Source organism: Amborella trichopoda, chromosome 7 (genome assembly GCF_054954075.1).
Source record: "Amborella trichopoda isolate Santa Cruz 75 chromosome 7, AtrichopodaSantaCruz75HAP2 v2.0, whole genome shotgun sequence".
Classification (NCBI taxonomy): domain Eukaryota; kingdom Viridiplantae; phylum Streptophyta; class Magnoliopsida; order Amborellales; family Amborellaceae; genus Amborella; species Amborella trichopoda.
Window position 1 is genome coordinate 8,522,547 of NC_142342.1, and position 21,128 is coordinate 8,543,674.

At 38.3% G+C, this 21,128-nt stretch overlaps 1 protein-coding gene across 2 annotated transcripts in view; it reads left to right on the plus strand.

The window, feature by feature from the left end:
• ILA (putative protein kinase regulator ILITHYIA) overlaps positions 1-21,128 on the plus strand; it is a 99,295-nt gene that overhangs the window by 69,548 nt on the left and 8,619 nt on the right. For both annotated transcript variants that reach the window (XM_020673523.2, XM_088872949.1), the window contains 24 exons: positions 1,819-1,941; positions 2,039-2,095; positions 4,039-4,149; positions 4,243-4,434; positions 4,516-4,689; positions 5,447-5,557; positions 5,647-5,716; positions 5,832-5,910; positions 6,152-6,254; positions 6,580-6,750; positions 7,165-7,401; positions 8,550-8,656; positions 8,784-8,835; positions 9,667-9,773; positions 9,868-9,927; positions 10,043-10,157; positions 11,325-11,435; positions 11,532-11,669; positions 11,957-12,079; positions 13,333-13,404; positions 16,403-16,515; positions 17,201-17,359; positions 17,439-17,535; positions 17,829-18,011. In XM_020673523.2, coding sequence (XP_020529182.1) covers positions 1,819-1,941; positions 2,039-2,095; positions 4,039-4,149; positions 4,243-4,434; positions 4,516-4,689; positions 5,447-5,557; positions 5,647-5,716; positions 5,832-5,910; positions 6,152-6,254; positions 6,580-6,750; positions 7,165-7,401; positions 8,550-8,656; positions 8,784-8,835; positions 9,667-9,773; positions 9,868-9,927; positions 10,043-10,157; positions 11,325-11,435; positions 11,532-11,669; positions 11,957-12,079; positions 13,333-13,404; positions 16,403-16,515; positions 17,201-17,359; positions 17,439-17,535; positions 17,829-18,011 — 2,865 coding nt within the window. The remainder of the gene's footprint in view (positions 1-1,818; positions 1,942-2,038; positions 2,096-4,038; positions 4,150-4,242; positions 4,435-4,515; positions 4,690-5,446; positions 5,558-5,646; positions 5,717-5,831; positions 5,911-6,151; positions 6,255-6,579; positions 6,751-7,164; positions 7,402-8,549; positions 8,657-8,783; positions 8,836-9,666; positions 9,774-9,867; positions 9,928-10,042; positions 10,158-11,324; positions 11,436-11,531; positions 11,670-11,956; positions 12,080-13,332; positions 13,405-16,402; positions 16,516-17,200; positions 17,360-17,438; positions 17,536-17,828; positions 18,012-21,128) is intronic.

Below are 21,128 nucleotides of genomic sequence, written 5' to 3' on the forward strand. Positions count from 1 at the left end.
CTAGGTGCAAAAATTTCCATAGGGTGGGGCATTTTTGGTGTTTTGTTTGTTTGGAATTATGAAAAAGCCATGAATATGCATATTTTATTCAACATTTGGATCTAAAACAGGATTGTTGGACATCCCTTGCCCATTTTTGAACCTAGGCCTCCCAAGTTTTGGGTGGCCTAGACTCCCCCGGCTGCCTAGGTGCTGCCCGGCACTTTTTCAGAACATTGTCGAAATGTTTAATATGAGGCCTCTCTATCTCTGACACGTACACATAAATATGGGTCTATGCGCTTTCTATCTCTCTACATATAAAAATAAGGATAAAGAATAGAACCTCCAAGTGTTCGATGTGAGCCTCTTCTCTCATGGATCCATGTGCTCTCTACATGCAAGAAGATGGAGAAAAAGAAGAAGACGACATCCAAGTGTGAGATGTGAGGCCACACACATGGACCATTATGCTCTCTCTCTCTCTCTCTCTCTCTCTCTCTCTCTCTTTCTCTCTCTCTCTCTCTCTCTCTCTCCATATAGAACCCACCCTTCCAACAAGGCAGTCACTCACAACCCATAGGAGTGGGCCTGTCTGCCCCACCTTCCAATAAGGGACGCAGTCACTGACAACCCTCCCTTCCAACGAGGTAGTCGCCGATCCTGGGGTCACCTACTCTAGTCTAGAAGCTCTCAATGAGGAGGATCTGTTGCTACCATACAGTGTAAGAGAGTGAATCACCGGTTTCTTGCTCCTTCCCATGCAGCCACGTATTAGGTCTTTGAAGGGCCCGATCATGTAGGTGATCTATCATGAGGATCTTATCACAGCATACTACACGGCTTGGTCACCTATTTTCCAACCCCTGAATGCTCTATAAAGGGGACTGACAGTAAATATCTCATAACTTCGCAAATTCCTTAATCCTCCCCTAGCCTGGGTATAAAAGTTTCCCCGAACCTGCTTTCCTTTAATCCTCTACAAGACACTGTGCACCACACTGTTCTTTCCCCCCAATTTCATATTTCCCCCTAATTTCATAATTGATAGCAGTTGCTCGCTGCTTACTGAGACCCATTGTCCAGAGCAATTTCATTTTGGCTCAAGGGATAAAGATCTCATTGAGTAATATCTCCAATTGAAAATCTATCTGATAGGATCCATTCCCAACTAAGAAACAAATACGCTGATGAAACTCTTGTTGTAGTGTGTATTCATGCTTAACAAACTTCTGAAACGATTCTTGAATCTGCGTCTCCTATATTTCTCTCTAATTTCCGCTCTATGTGGACTCCCTTCCTCCGTTTCTGGAGGGAGGAGAAAAAGAAAAACGAAAAAGAAGGTTCCCTTCCTCGTCCCTAGCATCCATGATCAGTTTCTTTGTAGCACCTTGTTGACTTTCCTATTTCTTTTGAAACCCAGTCTTCCCATGCTTTTTCATAAACATATGTTTTTCATCTTACCAAATGGACCTTCCACTTCTCATGGGTGGAATCTTTTGTCATGTCTGAAACCTTTAGCTACCAGATGCAGGTGTGCTTTGTTGCTGTTCGCTACATTTGCTTTGGTTTTTACTTGAAAGTTCAAGTCACTTCTGACTTTCTAAGCATAGTTTGCACATTTCTACTTTGTTCACTAGGTTTTTGAATCTATCTTAGTGGCTATTGGATAGTCCTTGTCATTGCCTAGGAGATGCACTATGTCATATGATGCTTGCTTTGGATAGCATGCTTTTTGGGCATTTAGTTTCTTATCTCATTATTATCATTGGATTTTATGTCAATGTGATGGCAGTTTGTTTTGTTTGATTACTTACACATTTTTGTCTGTCATCTTAGGGATTAGAAGATAAAGCTTGGCGAACCAAGCAGAGTAGTGTGCAACTTCTTGGAGCTATGGCTTATTGTGCTCCACAACAATTATCTCAGTGTCTTCCTAAAATTGTTCCCAAACTTACAGAGGTTTATTCTGATCACATATCTTCTTGTAGTTTACAGGGTTGCATATTCTCTCAAAATCTTTAGTCTTTGTTGATAATCGTTTTTATGCCTATTGTAGGTGTTGACTGATACACATCCCAAAGTTCAGTCAGCTGGCCAAATGGCATTGGAGCAGGTAAAACTTTATGAGGGCATGTTATATCGTGTTCAGTTCTATTGATACTCAAATGCATGTCCTGCTAGCATGTGCATGTTTTTCTATAAAATAAGTATTTAATTATTTTGATTCTTTGTAAGTGTTGACTTTTCATTTACTATTCTTTTGTACCCTGCCACATGGTTGAGTGTTTATGCTGTTGGGCCAATATACTTGTATTTAAGTTTGTGTAAGCCACATCAAAAGTAATGTTGTTGTCTGGCTTCTTGCATTACTTAGGCATTCAAATCATGTCACCCACTCTACTATATAAGCAATGCCATTAACAGATTCTCATAGCACTTATTGCAAGTTTGCAGCATACATTAATGCCACATCATCAGCATATCTGGACCCGGCCAATTCCATTCGGACTTGGCTGAGTAACTTGGCTTTGCTCTGTAGGCTTGGCTGAATACCCCCGAGTTGGGTGTACAGCTTGGGGAAAGTAAAAAAATTAAAAAAAATCTAAAAATATTATAAAAAATCTTCTCACTCTTTATCATTCCCTCCCCTCCCCTCCCATTTCTCCCCCTTGCCCTAGCATATTTCCCCCAAAATAGATATTTCACACACTGTTCTTGAGCCATGTCGGCCTCCTTCTAGATTTCTCATCCTTTACTCATCCAAATCTCTTGAAATCTGGTTCATTGTGAAGTTCTTAGATATTCCTTGTCTTGATCTATTCTATTACAGCAAAAAAAGTGATAAATCTGGCTGAAGAATCTCTGGTCTACTGAAGAACAGTGTGTTCTTAAACCATATCCACCTTCTAGATTTCTGATCATTTACTCATCCAAATTTGTAGTTATCAGGTTCATTGTGAAGCTCTTTGAATCCTTTAAAGATGCCTTATATTGATTTGTTCAATTATCGCATAAAAATTGGTAGATCTGGCTCTAAAATTTCAGGTATGTGGAAGAACACAGTGTTATTGAGCCCATCTGCATTTTGCTCAAATTTTTATCCGTTTGTCACCTAAATTTCATGAAATCATACTCATTTTCAACATTATTTCCTCTTCATAGCCCTAATTTTTCAGAAATTTTCCCCATTTTATTTTCCTCACCAAGGAGGTTTTTTTGTGCCGGGTGCTGTGTGGAGGTAGTTAGAGAGAAAAAATGGAGAGAGAGTGAGAGAAACAAATTTTTTTCACAGACATGTCGGCTGTTGTCTGGAGGTGGTTATAGAGAGAAACAACGGGGGAGAGAGTTAGAGAAACAAAAAGAAAAACGAAATTTAACCATGAGGAGAATGGAACACATAATCCTTCGTTATGTGCATGGTAATATACCAGTCCGCCACTTTAGAGCATTTGCTTATGTTTACTAAATTGTGTTTATGTAACCTTCATTTTTTCGTTTTTGTATTTTTTTTTATGAATGTACATTACTCTCCCGAGTTAGTCACTTGGCTAAGGTCTGAGCACCTTATCCGAGATGTGTTTCAGACAACTGCACATCATTTTATGATTGACACCTCAGGCATCTTACGCTTGTGCCATGAGTTTGTGACTCATAAGGCATCTTTTTTTCCTTTTGTTGCCTAGATAATTCTTAAGACTCGCCACTACAAGTATAAACGTTTAACTTCTTAATTTTCTATGTGGGTGTGTGTCCATGCACATGTGAGGAAATGGTTGAACCACCTTTTATTGTTTATCTTTTTACTTGATCATATTGTTCAGGGGTATTCATCCTCAATGGAGCATGAATAGGCTTGCTTTTCTTTTATTTCTCTTGTAATTTCTCATGTTATACTTTTTCTTTTATTTGGATTAGATTCTTCTTGACCCTTATCTCGATACTATTTGCATGTTTATGTGGATTCATGTTGGGAATGATTGGGTGTGAAGGAGGACTTAGCCGTAAGAGTGTTACATATCTTTGAGATATGTCTATATTGTTGTGCTATTTATACAGGTTGGGAGCGTAATAAGAAATCCAGAAATATCTGCCCTTGTTCCGACCCTTTTGATGGGTCTTACAGATCCCAATGAACACACGAAGCATTCACTTGACATTCTTCTCCAGGTTTTCCTTTTTTGCATTTCTTTCTAAGAGTTCACAGAAATATTTTTAACTTTGATCATATATTTATGGTGTTTTTTCCAACATCTGTTGCAGACAACTTTTATTAATTCAATTGATGCACCTTCATTGGCATTGTTGGTGCCCATAGTTCACAGAGGACTAAGGGAACGGAGTGCAGACACCAAAAAGAAAGCAGCTCAGATAGTTGGAAATATGTGTTCATTAGTGACAGAGCCTAAGGACATGATTCCATATATTGGGTTGCTACTTCCTGAAGTCAAGAAGGTCTAGTTTGCCCTGATTATCTGTCAGAAAGAAATAGTTTATTTTCTTCACTTACTTTGTTGACTTGATCTATTGATACAGGTGCTCGTTGATCCTATACCTGAAGTAAGATCGGTTGCAGCTAGAGCTATTGGATCACTAATTAAAGGAATGGGTGAAGAACACTTCCCAGATCTTGTGCCTTGGCTGTTGGAAACCCTTAAATCAGACAGTAGTAATGTTGAGCGCTCTGGTGCTGCCCAAGGGTTAAGTGAGGTGAGAAACTTCTTATTTTATATGAGCTCGTTCATGTTTATTCATTTGAAGTTCTTTTTCTTGTTTAAATGTATTTATGACTATAATGTAATATGATAGGATATATAGTGCAGTTTATGTTGGCAATGAGTAAGCATGCTTTGGTTAGTTTTTATAGCTTGTAGGATTTGAAAGTTCAAAAACTCAACTGAATTTATGTTTGAGACAGAAACAATACCTCGTGTGACTCTTTTAAATTGTTGTGTATTCAATACAGTTAAGGCAACTTTCCATGCATTTTATTTGCTTTGAATTGCTCTTGTCCTTGCTTCTTCATTTGTTTGTAATAAAATTTTCCTTGTTCATTACTAAGCTCTTTAAAGAGATGTTATTTTCAAAACTCTAGCATTTAACCTCTGCTTGCAAATGTTGGATTTTGAATAAGATCCTTACCTTATGTTTGTGGAATGTTTCCATATCAACATAGAATTTGGCAGAGTTAAGAGTCTGCCAAAATTTCTATGTTGCAACAGTTTGACCTGGTTAACGGGGAAGATGTAGTACCTTTGTGCTTTTATTTTCATGGTGCCAAATTCTCTTGGGTTCTTGTTTCTCATGCATTTCACTCCTTGTTAGAACTATGGGAGAAGAGAAATTTTGTGAATTTGGTCATGGTATTGACATGGCTGATCTAAATTGATCAATAATCTGTCTTTGCCTATGGGCTAATTTATTATTTTACTATGATTGTATCTGATGCTTCTTGTTTTCTTCTCAGGTCCTGGCTGCTCTAGGGAAGGAGTATTTTGAATCCATTCTTCCTGACATAATCCGCAATTGTTCCCACCAAAGGGCATCTGTTCGTGATGGTCACTTGACGCTTTTCAAGGTGAATATAGAGATGGAAGATTGTTTTAGCCATCCTTATTTTATTCATTATCTTTGACTACTAATATTTCTGAATTTGCACTTTTGCAGTATCTGCCAAGGTCTTTGGGTGCAATATTCCAAAATTACTTGCAACAGGTGCTACCTGCTATTTTGGATGGTAGGAAACAAATTCATTTGTACTCGGTGATGAGAATGAATCTGTTTCTCATAATATACACACACTCAATACATACAAATTCCTCTGACATTCCTCTTTACTTGTATATGCTCAGGCCTTGCCGATGAGAATGAATCTGTACGAGATGCTGCACTCAGTGCTGGGCATGTTTTGGTGGAGCATTATGCAACAACGTATGTGGCATTGCAGTTTTCTTGATTGTTGTACAATTACACATGCAAAAGATTTATGATTGCCATACATGTACTGAGTTCTGATGTGGCTTTCAAGATGTGGGGTTCCTGTGTATTGCAATTCTGCATCTTAATGAATTTATTTGATGTCAAGTTGACTAAATAAAGCCAAAACAACGAGAAGATACTAACGGAGAAACACATTTTTCTGATTGGCTTCCTCTTTCCACTGTGGAATCAGGTCATTACCTCTTTTGCTTCCTGCTGTTGAAGACGGTATCTTCAGCGACAATTGGCGTATCCGTCAGAGTTCTGTTGAACTCTTAGGCGATCTTCTCTTCAAGGTTGATGCCATCCTTCAAACTGTTTGATAAATTGTTATTTACACTTTATAGGGTAATTATACATTACCGAATTCATTTTGTATAACCATAGTTCATTGGGTCATTACTATCCGTTGATATGGGCAATGATGTTGAGAGCCACCATTAGGTTTGTGTGTTGTTCTGGTGTGTCGCATCGATGCTCACCATCCCATCATTTCAATGGGGCTTTGATGATCCAATGGACTTTTTTTTACTACCTCCTTTGTTTTATATTATTATTTTCCCATCTTTGGAATTTGATGTTTGCATTGTACTTATTAAGATTGAATATTGCCTTTTCAAGGTTGCTGGAACCTCAGGGAAAGCGATTCTTGAGGGTGGTAGTGATGATGAGGGTGCAAGTACAGAGGCACAGGGGCGTGCCATCATTGATGTACTGGGAAAAGATAAACGTAATGAAGTACTGGCTGCTGTCTATATGGTCCGCACTGATGTCAGCCTCTCTGTTCGTCAGGTAATTACATTTTCTTAAGAATCTTTTTTGTGCAATGAGATTGTATCATTGCATGATCTGTTGCATTGCATACTCATGGTTTCCTTTGACATCTGTTAATGTGGAAATTTGCAGAATTTTTGGAAGTATAATATAGCGCAATGGACAGTGAAAAACCATAGTCCATTGGTTCATCTCTGTCTGATTAATAGATGGAGACTAAAGGAGCGTCCTCCAGAACAGGATGTGACCCTAATGTCATTAATAGATATAGAGTAAAGGAGAGTCTTCCAGAACAGGTGTGACCCTAATGTTGGGTTCCATCTCCATCACTTTTGATTATTAGACAACTATGATTTCCAGGGTTCTGATTGTTGCATGATTTAATGTTTCAGTTCTGGACATTGTTCCTTATTTTTGGATGTTTGTTGTCAGGCTGCCTTGCATGTGTGGAAGACCATTGTAGCAAATACTCCAAAAACTCTCAAGGAAATCATGCCTGTTTTGATGAATACACTTATTTCTTCCCTTGCATCATCATCCTCAGAGAGACGACAGGTTGCAGGAAGATCTCTTGGTGAGCTTGTAAGGAAGCTTGGTGAGAGAGTTTTGCCTCTGATCATCCCAATTTTGTCTCAGGGGCTAAAAGATGCTGATCCTAGCAGAAGACAAGTGAGTTTTAAATCCATAGCTTTCTAGGTTAACTTGTTTCATCATTTTTTATCATCCTTGTACAATTTACAAATTAACAAAAAAAGAATGTAAAAAAGAAAAAAAAAGAAAACTTTTTCCTGCTCAACAAACTTGGTAGGTGTAGGGGTCCAAAGTACTGGAGAGAAATGTGGCTTTTGAGATATGGTTGTACATAGTTATTGAGGGCAACGGAGAAGATCATGACTCATCTTTATCCTTTTTGAAAATACGCAGTTTTTTTTTGCTATGGTGACTGAAAGCCCTTTCAAGGAACCTAAGCTATTCTTACAATAAACATGCATGGTTTTTAAGTCATGATTATTTCATTCAAGACAAGAAATCTTGATGCTTTAGATAAATATGTGAGAGTTATATCAGAAAGATCATACTTAAAAGTTTGATGGTGGTTGCTGTCGTGGAGTCTACACAGATGCAAACATAATCCATTTCGATATGTCGTACTTTCCTCCAAATTTAATTTGTCCAGTAAAGTTGTTTCCGATATGATGGGAACTGTTTATGGATCTCGTCTATCTCTCTTATGCACTTCACATTGATGATGACTTAATGTTTGGGTCTTCTGATATTTATTCAAGCTTTTCTTTTGTATTTAACTTGACTCAAAACTCACCTTTCGGTAATTGACTACTCCTGCAAGTACTCCAAATGATACTGATGATTATTGTTTTCAAGGGTCTTTTTCAGCGATTTTGGCTATGAACATCGTAAACATTGTATTGAAAAATTTCTTGACTCATTGACTTCCGCGTTCTTTTTATTTGATATTGCAATGCCTAATTTTATTAGATGTGCCATATTAGCTTTTAATTTTCTTTCTGCTGTGATACACACTGATTTGAATTTCTTGTAAACAGTCTTCCCCTTACTTCATTTCTAGATAGTGTTGAACTGTTATCAAGAGAACCATACTCAAACATGATATCCTCAGATATTCTTGAAAGTTTTTTTTCCTTTTTTTTAAGTATTTTTAAAATTGACGTCTCGCCTTCATCTGATACGTATATCTTGAACTCCTTATGGTGAATTCCTCTTCCATTTAGCATTGGAGTGCCCATTTGCCATTGATGTGTTCACTATATCAGTTGTGGCTAATATTTGTTTATCAGGGTGTTTGCATTGGTCTAAGTGAAGTGATGGCAAGTGCTGGTAAACAACAGCTGGTGAATTTCATGGAAGAGCTCATCCCCACAATTCGAGCAGCCCTCTGTGATAGGTTTGTTTTCTCTCAACATCGTATTTAGGTTTCACTTGTGGGTAGTTTTTCTTTAGGCTGTACAAGATCCGTTTGCTGGTATTGTGTGCAATGTTGGTCAATAGAACTTCCCTTGTTTACTATACAGCACACTTGAGGTCCGTGAAGCTGCAGGCACAGCATTCAGCACTCTTTATAAGGTACTTACGTGTAGGAAATTTATATGATTATCCTAGGGACTATGGAAAGATCATTGTGATTTGACCTGTTACTGTCCTTTTAACTGATTTATGTTGATGGGGTGAAGGTGAGAATCATCTTTTGGTCATGTTTTGGTCAGTCACACTGTCTATCTGTCACCATTCATCTATCTTCAGGACTATGTTTTATGAATAATCCTTTAAAACAATGTGCACTACATTCATGGAGCAGTACATAAATTGCACTTTGTACTCGGTCTTGTGCACTGTGCACCATGCAATCCGCAAATCACCAAACAAATGCACAATTCTTGCAATATGCCACACACCACACTGCATGAAATGTAAAAAGCCGCGCACAGAGGTGTGCACACCATTCACTACACCCCACACTCACTAAAAGCAAACTAAACTCAGCACAATGTGCACAACATACTATAGAAATCTGGCAGATGCACAGAGCACACCCACAATGTTGAACAGTGCAGCACGCATTACACCTACATTCACACCCTGTGGGATGGCTTCGATCACTGCATAACACACTTTAGGACACTCAATGTGCACTATATATGTGTAAAGTGTAGGTGTGCTGCCTGCATGTATGATGAGCATTGTGCACCCGTGCACCGTGCAATGTGCAGTATGTTCTCCAAAACACATGCGCATGGAGCATCACAAAAGTGCATGTAGTACTCAGTCTTCTGCACTGTGCGCTGCGCACAACACAAATTACTCATGTGCACTATGCATGTGCAAAGTTTCTTGATGTGCTGCTCCTTGTGATGTAGCTATGGCGACAGTTGATAACTTTTAATGGTAATAATGCAGAGTGCTGGAATGCTGGCAATTGATGAAATCGTTCCAACTCTTCTGCATGCTTTAGAGGATGATGACACCTCCGATACTGCTCTTGATGGCCTAAAACAAATTCTAAGGTATGTTTGTGTTACTGATCTTTTTATAATCTGAATGATCCATGGGACTTATCTTATATTCTTGGATGTGCTAATAGTGTTTTGTGGTTTCCAGTGTTAGAACCGCTGCTGTTCTTCCCCATATCTTGCCGAAGCTTGTTAATCTTCCTCTTTCGTGAGTTCTTGTGAAATTTTTTTTTTTTTGTTTTAGAGGACTTTTTCCAACTAATGTTTCTTTTGCAAGAGGTCGAGTTTAACAAATTGTTGGTCCAATATTTACTTCTTTGTAGTGCCTTCAACGCCCATGCACTTGGAGCATTGGCTGAGGTTGCTGGACCTGGCCTTAATTTTCACCTTGGAACTATCCTTCCTGCCTTACTTTCAGGAATGGGAGATGATGATGAGGTGAGAATAGCTAGGATTCTCTTGAACTTGTGATGTTTTCATGGTTTATTTGGACCATCCACCTCCTGTTTAATAGAGGACAAATTGGGTTGTAATAACCACAGACTTATAATCCAGCCTAACCTGGTTTCTGTTATTCATGATTAAGAGAACAATATGATCCATTGTTCTATCTTGTATAGGCAATATTTCTGCTCTAGGTTAGAAGTAAAATATGTAGAGGGGCCAGAACTGGCACTTCTTAAGAGTTTGGATACAGCAAATTTTGGATGGATTGCCTTTGGACCCGTAGGTCTTGCAATATTTGGAATGAGAACATAATTCATAAAGAAAAATTTGGCTTGTAAGAGCTGCAGAAGAATCATTATGTGGAATCTCGTTTAGTAGCTCCTTGTTGGCTGTCGCTCTAATTATTGTGGTGGTATTCTTACCGCTGTTTCAAAAAATTGACCGCCCAGTGTCTAGGCGGCCGTCTAGGCAGATATATCCCTGGGCGCCCGCCCAAGGCCTGTGCCCCACCTAGGGGCTGAAGTGTGGCTCCTTGAGGGTATTTTGGGTCATTTTTTTAATACTAAAGGGGCAAAATTGTGGGTTTTAGTTTCATTTGAAACCTAAAACCCCATTAGAGGCTATTATAGAGAGAGAACCCAAAAAAAAAAAAATTCTACTGCGCCGGCCAGGTTCTGGGTGCCAGTCTAGGCGCTCGGCGGCCTACCCGCCTAGCTGCCGCCCGACCGCCTAGGTGCCGCCTAGCGCTTTTTGAAACTCTGATTCTTACATGATTATTGTGTAGGGAACATTTCTTTTCCTAATTTTCTAATTAAATGGTAATAGCTTATTGGTCTAATTGAGGGTATGGCCCTTGATACAGCAAAATGACGGAGCGGGATTCATTTAGCCGACCCCAAATAGTTGGGATAAGACTTGGATGATAATGATGAGTTTATTGTTTTCTAATAGTAAGGGGTTTGTGATTGGTCATCGAGTTATGGATGTGACAGTAATTACCCATATGTTAGATTGAGGCTTGGGGATCAACATAGTTTGTGATATTGGAATAGAGATGGCCAATGAATCGTAGACTTTGATTTCTTATTATGTGTTGTGGAAAAGATAGAGATCTCGGTGAGGATATTTCTCAAATTTTCTCCTCGTTTTGCAAATCAGGAGGTTCAAGGTTTGGCAAAAAGGGCTGCAGAGACGGTGGTTATGGTCATTGATGAGGACGGCATTGATCCTTTGATCTCAGAGCTACTCAAAGGTGTTGGTGATAGCCAGGTTTGTGTGGTACCAATGAATTTTTTAACTGTCACTTTTTTCATGCTTTATTTGCTTCCTTTTGCTTTGGATTTAATGTTGGTTTTCTTGTTTCAGGCTTCAATGAGAACAGGCTGTGCATATCTGATAGGTTACTTATTTAAGAACAGTAAACTATATTTGGTTGATGAGGCCCCGAACATGATCTCTACCCTGATAGTTTTGCTGAGTGATTCAGATTCTCTTACTGTTGAGGTTAGCTCCGCCATGAGCATTTGAGTCAGATAACCCACTGGACTACGAAATTCCATAAGTCCATTGGGATCAGTGCCTTCCAACAATTGATGAATACTGTTGGAGAGTATGTAACCCACCATAGGGTGCTCTCCCTGTTCTGGTGGTTCACACTCTCCCACATGCACATTTGATTGGATGGAAAGGACCTTAGTGGACAATGATTTTCTATAGTCCATTCGATTGTACTGCACTTTGAGCCCTGTCGTCATTTTTTATTTTTCTTCTTTCTTTTTTTTATATAACAGTGTGCATGGGAGGCGCTGGGGAGGGTTGTTGGTTCATTGCCCAAAGAAGTACTTCCTTCTCATATCAAATTGGTTCGAGATGCCATATCTACTGCAAGAGATAAAGAGAGAAGAAAAAGAAAGGTGTGATAGTTTCTATGTCAATATAACATAAGGATGCTCAAGTTCTACATTATGTACACATTGTTTAAGTAATATGACTCTGGATTTGTTTTTCATTTACTGTGGGTATATATATATATATATATATATATATATATATATATATATATATCTAAGCAGTGATATCATGCAATGATTATATCATATTATAATGCAACCACACTTCTAGAAAACCATGTTTGTGGTATTTGTATGATCCAAAATTTTGCACATATACTCTCTTCATCTTAATAATCAATCCCCTAAAAAACGTTCAATTTGAACCCTAGATATGGTCAAAATGAGTCCCTCCAACAGCGAATGTAGACCATTCATTTGGTGAATTTCAAGTTCTTAACCTCTATTTTTTCTTTTATAACATTTTTCTTCTAATGATAATAAAATCATCTAAAAACATTGGAAAAGAAAAAATTATTCTAAGGCCTGGATCTAAGCATTTTATCAAAATAGACGGCCTATGTTAATTGGGCTAAAAAAATACTTTCTAGGTTCCGTTTTCAAAATTTTCTTTTTTGTGATTGTTCATTAGAATGAAAAGACTGTATATTTCAAGTTTTGATTCAAACAAATGGCCCTAACATGATTTTTGAACATTGTTGCATTATACTATGATACAACCATTGCATGAAATCACTGCCTTATATATATATATATATATGTGTATATATATATACACACACACGAGCAAATACTTGGCAGCTATAATGAATAGAAATATAGATGGAATCCCAGCTGTCAGATCTTCATCGGGCACTTTGAAAATGCACATCTCTATCTAAATTTTAAGCTTTTTTCCTAGAAATCAGATTTTGATGAAATTTTGCGCATGTATACTAAAAAATCATGTGTGCAAGAAAAATATAAAACAAATATTTTCCATAATATAAAATGACCAAAATATCCTTGAAAATGATGGGGGTAATTTGGTCATTTTAAATTCTTGAAAGTATTTTTTTTTAATATGGTGCGCAGTAGTGTCAAGTATATACACCTCAAATTTCATGTCAATATGATATATAGAAAAACAAATTAAAATTTAGATAGTAATATATATTTTGATCAACCCGATGAAGATATAGCGGTTGGGTTCTACCTATATGGCTGCCAAGTGTTTGGTGTATATTTATATATATGTGTGTGTGTGTGTGTATTGAAACTCTTAAGTCTATGAGATATAAAACTTTTGAAAAGCTAAATAACTTCCTCTTGTGCAGGGTGGACCTGTTCTTATACCTGGGCTTTGTCTTCCCAAAGCTCTTCAACCATTGCTACCAATATTTCTCCAGGTACCATAAGGAAAATTTGGATGCAAAAAATAAATTGAAACTTATAGAAAGGAAAAAGATATTTTATATCATAATATAAATTTTATTGGGTTTCCTTTGTAAGAGAACATGATGTGAATATCAGGAAAATATTCTATAAACAAGCACACAAATTAAAAGGAATAGTTACTATTAGATATTTTCTAGATATTGGAAAACATTTGAAATACTACTGAAGTTTGTTCAGTATGTGGTCATAATCATATGTATACGCAAAAAGTTTATATAAGGTGTTAGCTTATATTATAGAAGTAGGTGTTGTTCAAAACCAACAGGAAAAGGTTGTTGCGACACTTGAAAATCCTTGAATCAATAAGGAGTCCTGAAAATAGTGCATCTTGTGAACATTATCTAGACTGTGCCTTTTCAATATTTTCATGTGCTTATAGATCTGCTCTAGTTGCACCATTTTTGGAGCTTTAAATTTCAAATTAGGAGCGGAAATAGATTTTCAGGTTTTTATATATATATATATATATATATATATATATAAAGAGTAATGATCTTCTGAGACCCTCCCACACCCTTGTGTGTAGGACCCCAAAGGATCACCATTAAATTTGGCACAGATCTTTAGAAAAGTTATTACATGGGTGTGGGACTTAACTTTTCTAGAAATCTGTGCCAAATTTAATGGTGATCCTTTGGGGGTCCTACACACATGGATGTGGGAGGGTCTCATAGGATCATTACTCATATATATATATATATATATATATATATATATATATATATATATATATATATATATATATATATATATATATATATATATACAGTTAGCCCACTAGCTAACATCTACAATGTAAGCCCAATGGCCTAGATTGAATATGGATCTATCCAATTGTCACAATTGCATTTAAATTTTGAGCGTCTATTCTTTAAAAATAGGATAATCTAATAAAAATATTAAAAACTAAATTAACCAAAATACCCCTAAAACTTTCAAGGGTATTTTGGTCACTTTATATTTTCCTAATTATTTTTTTAAAAATATTTTTATTAAGTGTGCCTCGACGATTTGGATTTGTAAAAAAATATAAATATTATGTTACAAAATGAGGTCGTAACTGTCAGATCGGCCCAGATTAAATCGGGGTCGTGGGGCTAACACTGTAGCTGTCAGCTAACGGGCTAACTTTAGATTCTCCCATATATATATATATAGGAAAACTCTTCCCAACTCCTTTAGACAAAAATGAACAGTGATTTCGCCTACCCTCATTGCCATCCAAACTTTATCGCATGGTCATGGTTGTCCGGTAGTGTTTCAATTTTCATTTTTTATTTTACTTAAAACTTTGAGCGTGTGTACATCTTAGTGAGGCGCACCTAATAAAAATATAAAAAAAAATAATTCGCAAAATATAAATTGACCAAAATACCCTCGAAAATTTACTGGGATATTTTGGTTAATTTAATTTTTGCAAATTATTTTTTTCATATTTTTGTTAGGTGCGCCTCACTAAGATGTACACACGCTCCAAATTTTAGATCATTCTAATTAGTAAAAAAATAATGCAAATTGAAACACTACCAGACAATTGTGGTCGTGTGATGAAGTTTTGATGATGATGAGGGTAGGTGAAATCACTTTTCATTTTCGCTTATCGGCGTTTTGTAGTATCTGCCATATATATATATATATAGGAAAAGGATCGTCTCAGCCTATGGGCTACAGTGTCAGCCAACGACCCAGATTGAATCTGGGCCCAATCCAATGGTCACAACGTCATTTCGTATTTGAATTTTTATTTTTTCATACATATCCAAATCACTTAAAATTTAAATGTCTAATCTTAAAAAGTTGGAGAATCTAAACAAAATAAAAAAATAATTTGCAAAATATAAATCGACCAAAATTCCCCCAAAAAGTTTCAAGAGTATTTTCGTAAATTATATTTTACAAATTATTTTTTTCATATTTTTATTAGGTGTGTTTTGATGATTAGAATGTGCACCTAATATTTTACGTGTTTTGGATTTGTAGAAAAAAAATTAAAATTCAAATATGAAATAAGGCCATGACCGTCATATCAGCCCAGATTCAATCTGGGATGTTGGTTGAAACTGTAGGTGTCAGCCCATGGGCTGACAGGATCATTATATATAGAAAAAGCTCCCAATAACTTCGCACTTATAATGAATAATAATCTAGGAAGAATCCTAGCCATTAGATCTTCATCGGGTGGTTCAAAATACATATGACTATTTGAATTCTAATCTTGTCTTTGTCGAAATCATATCGTGATGAATTTTTGGGTGTGTACTAAAATAAGGGCACAGGCACAGAAGAAACAAATGTAAACAAATATTTTTCACAATATAAAATAACGAATATATCCCTGAAAAATGACGGGGATGATTGGTCATTTCAAATTATTAAAAGTAAAATTTTTATGTTTTTATATGTTGCAAGCTGGTGTCAAGTATATACGTCCAAAATTTTATCATGATCCGATTTCTAGGAAAAAAAATTAAAATTTAGATAGTGACTTGTATTTTGAACAACCGATGAGGATCTGACGGCTATGATTCCTTCATTATTATTCATTATCGATGCGACCTTTTGGTAGCTTTATCATTATATATATATATATATATATATATATATATATGTCTGTGCAAATGAATATTGTGGTGATAATTTTCTTTGTTTCGTATGCTGTATTGTCCAGTGATAGTGTCCCCATATCCTCTAAAATTTGATTGTAGTAGATTGAACATAGACATTTACTGTGCTGCCACTTACATCCTCTCAACAAGTCAAGTACTACATCAGTTGTCGGCCATTGTATTTAGAGTGCTCTTCTTTTTATTCAATGCTACAAAACAATTAATGACCATACCACCTTTACCTCAATGCCGTTTTTGCCTTAGTAATTACCATATCATTTGATTTTATTGGACTTTATTTTTTTTTCTGGAAGTTTGGATATGATGTCCACTTTGTTGCCAGGGTCTCATTAGTGGCTCAGCTGATTTGCGGGAACAAGCTGCGCAGGGTTTGGGAGAACTGATTGATGTGACTGGTGAAAAATCTTTAAAGGAATTTGTCATTCCAATTACAGGGTATGCAAGGAGCACTTTCTATAGTTTGAGATGGCTGTTAGACTACTTCAAGAGAAAGATCCATTCGTTGATAGAAAAAATAATTCCTAAACAAGGTTTTATAATGTTTACATTTAAGACTGAAATGACATGAACTGTATGGATTATGTACTGCGTTTTCTTTGTTCTTCTCCTCAATTTGTACTTATAGGCCTGCAAAATTCCTTCAATAAATTAAATTCATGTTGTGTACAATTTTTTGATACCGAGCTTTTTCTCGTTAATTATCCAACATTTTAAATATAGTTTGACTACGTGTTATTTCTGTTGTTTACATGTCCCTCTGCCTGCAGTTATTTACTGAACAAACCTAAAAGGTGAAATAAAAAAGAAAATTAAAAGAATTTGTGATCAATTAGTTTTGGGTAAGCCTGTATTTCTTAAAGTTCTGCATTCAACACTTCTTATGTGTTGTATTTTAATTCATGTATGGTAGCTCGCCTTTGGGTATTTGGCACTTGTGAAATCTTTTGAAAAGACCCTTTTTTTTTTTTGGTTCGCCTTTGCTTCTCTCTTTCGGTGTGGATATAGTTTTATTCTGCCCATCTGTGCTTGAAGTTTCCATTTCCTCTATCATATCCATTTATGGCTCATTCACTCCCATCAAAGGGAAAAGCTTATTTACAGACTGTGATTATATTCGCAGGCCTCTTATTCGGATAATAGGAGATAGGTTCCCATGGCAGGTTAAAAGTGCCATCCTTACAACACTGGTTATCATAATAAGCAAAGGAGGGATTGCATTGAAGCCATTTCTTCCCCAGCTTCAAACAACTTTTATCAAATGCCTCCAGGATAGTACAAGGTTTGTTATACTTTATTTTGTTTCTTAGACTTTTGCTGAAGAGACTTCCCTCCTGAATGCGTTTGATTTCCTGTTGTAGGACGGTGCGTTCAACTGCTGCTCTGGCTCTTGGAAAACTCAGTGCCCTCAGCACTCGACTCGATCCTTTAGTGAATGATCTCCTTTCCACTTTACAGGTAATTGTTGGTATACTTCCGTCCTTTTTGTAATAACGTGGTGGAGTGTACGCTATAATCCATTGCACAATGGGAAATCATGGTCCAATTTGTAGTCACTGTTCTGTGAAATGGACGGTGATTTAGAGGGCCCACTGTAGCAGGAAATGGCCCCAATATTTGTTCTTCCATTATCTCCATTACTATCCTTTATTTTATCAGACCTGATGATCCAAATGTTTCATGGTTTTTCCTATTCCATTGAAAAGTGTATGCTTCCCCAAGAAATATTACTTAGTTTCTGTGATGTTCAGGCATCAGATGGTGGAGTTCGGGAGGCTGTACTCTCTGCTCTTAAGGGAGTTTTTAAGCATGCTGGTAAAAGTGTAAGCAGTGCATTTAGGTCTCGTGTGCATACTCTACTCAAGGACCTTATACAGCTTGATGATGATCACGTTCGAAACTCAGCAGGAAGAGTATTGGGTATTATATCACAGGTATGATCGTGAAGCTCTGAATTTACATGTATCATGCAATGACCAAAATATTAGTTTAGATCAATCACTTATTTGTTTGAATAAATTTCCATATATTTTTTTAAGGGAAAAGTTTATATAGAGCCGAGGCTCTAAACAATCGAATTTGAGCCTAACTCCAAAATTTCACTAGAAGAGGTTCTTTGGATGCCCAAATATCTTCAAATTGATCATTTTGACATCAAGATGCATGGACATGAAAAAAGAATGGACTGCAAGTTTTAGAAATGGTGTATTTTGTAGCGCATTTTTGGACTGTTAATTTTCAAGATTTTCGGGTTTTCATAGATATGTCGATCTACACTATTTTTGAAGCTTTTAACTTCATAAATAAATATGAAACTATATTTTGAGGCTATCACAAAGATTTCCAATATTAAAACCATAATTCTCGACACTATTTGAAGGTAGGCTCTAATTGGATTGTTTGGAGCCTAGGCTCTATACAAACCGCACACTTTTTATAATTACTTGGTGTTTGTTAGGAATTAGTAACAGTTTTGTAATGGGGAAACACAGGCAAGTATCGACATTCAAAATTTTGGTTTAAACAGTATATTCTTTTCGCATTCGATGTCATTTATGTGCCCACCCTCACCCCAACCCTCACACTGTAAACCCCCTAACGTTTTAACCCTGGACAATCCTTTCATCGTTGAACCCCGCAAGAAGCTCCAATATTCCTTGGTGGGCTGTTTCTTCTCTCATAGGGACAATATCAAAGGTATCGGAAAATAGGGTAAATGGGTAGAACCAGAACTGCGCTGTCGCAAGCTCTCCTCAGGAGCAGTTCTCTTCAACTTCAGGTTGGAGGGTGGAGCCCTCAAGGCGTTGCATCACGTTAAACCCACTTTCAAAGGCACAGGCCTTACTCTAGAGCGAGAAAAACAAAACCTGGATGCTTGTCCCAAGCGCAAGCTATGCTTGACACCCTCAGACTTTCAAACTCGTTAGCAAAGCCTGTGGAGCGTTCCTTTCTGTGCACTGGCAATCTATCGAGTACCTCCTTCTGGGAACCATTCAAATCTTTATTGAAACAGTAGAACCCAAGCTCATCAGCCCCACACCCACACACGCCCCCCCCCCCCCCCACTCACCTTTCTCTGGGTCAGTCACCCCCTAACCCCACCCTTACTGCGCAACACGTGGACAGGTCCTCGTGCCCCACCTCTCCTCATTGACACGCGTCCACCTCCTCTGCACCTGCTGACCTAGTGACATCCCTCCCCCTCCCCCACCCCGTGACCCTCCACATCCCTGTTGCCTTCACGTGTCAATAACTCCCTGATTCGGCCATGTCACCTCCAAATAGTACACCTTGAATGCTGCATGCTCCCAACTCGAGCCTGGACAACTGACAGAGGCAGCCCATTGTCCTTTAGCTTCCTTCATCCCCAGCCCTCTCCTATATGTTGATCTCCCCTCCTCTCCTTCCCTCCTGGGCCGCATCGCCCCTAGTTCCGATCCACCCATAGCTCCTTTCTCAACCTCCCTGAAGACCTGCGATGCTCCCTCTGCTCCCCCTCTCGAAGCAACCCTGCCACCTTTTGTACGTCCCCCCTCTAACCCTACCCCCAATCCGTGAGTGGGCCTCTCCCTCATTCCCATAATACAACCCCCCTTCCTGTCTTCCTCTAGGTCGGTCGTCCCCCTATTTGCCTTCCTCTCTCCCACTGCCTGCTACTGTTGTAAACCCTCCTGTGGTTACTGTGCCTCCGCTTCCTCACCCCATTCCCATGCACATCCCTCTATCACCATGCTCTATCCTATCTTCTTCTCTCTCCCGACCTCCCTAACCCCTCTTGTCCTCCACTCACCACACTTTGTACCTTCCCCTTCATGCTCCTGTCCCCAACCACCCACCAGTAGCCTTCTGTTACCACCATGCCCGCCACCCCTTCTTACCTGCTATCCTCAACTCAGAAATCTTCTTTGGCAGAAACTAGATAGGATCCCAGTGCACATGCCTTCCCCTTGGTGTTTAGGAGGTGACTTTAATGTCACCAGGTGGTCCTTTGAAAGGAACTCAAATCACAGCATCGGCCAATGCATGCTCAACTTCTCAGATTTCATTTCACGCCACAACCTTGTCGAAGTACCCTTTCAAGGTGCAGAGTTCACATGGTCGAACCACTCCTCCACCCCTTCCCTCTTCAAGCTGTATAGCTACTTGATCAGCCCCGAATGGGAGTCAATCTTCCTGGGATCACATGCCTTAGCTCTCCCTAAACTTACCTCAAACCATTGTCCTATCCTTTTGGACACCCATCCTGTCCCTAGGGGTGTTAAGGCCTTTTGCTTCGAACTCTATTGCCTTGAGGGGGCCGAAACACGCTCTCTCATTCCCTCTTGGTGGCAATCCTTCTCCGCTAAGTCCACGGGTGGGGCCGGTTTTCGATTGCAGTGCAAATTACAACTCCTCAAGGCTTCCCTTAAAAATTGGAGTCGTCTACAGCCAGGCAACTTCAAGTCCCCGAAAGAAGCCCTACTTCAATACATTGTCTATTAGAACCAGATCGAGGAGGATAGGGGCCCTAATCCCTGACGAACTCTTTTAGAGAACCCAACACAAATGCCAATTCCAGACCATTCTACACCAAGAGAAGATCTATTGGGCCCAACATTCTAGGATAAAGTGATTTAAGCATGAGGACCTCTCAACACAGCCATCTTTCATACAACAGCCTACTGTAGAAGGCAAGAGAATAGTATAACCCCCATCAAAGTGGGAAATATTTCCCTAGATAGTCCCCACCAGGTGGAGCAGGCTGTCATGGACTTCTTAAAAATCTTTTTCCTGCCCCACAGGGCCCCAGGCCCCTTATTTCAGATGTAGCTTTGATCTCTATTCCCCCTGGAAAGGCAGAATGGTTGGAAAGTGCATTCATTGAAGAACAAGTCCCGAAAGCCATCACGGACCTGGGACAAGATAGGGCCCTGGGGCTGGATGGTTACCCGGTTGCCCCTCCTTAAAACCTTCTGGTCTTCTCTTCGTGGTGACATTCTGTCCTTCTTTGAAGAGTTTTCACTTTAGAGGCATCATTCACAAAGCCATGAATGCCACTCTTATTATTCTCA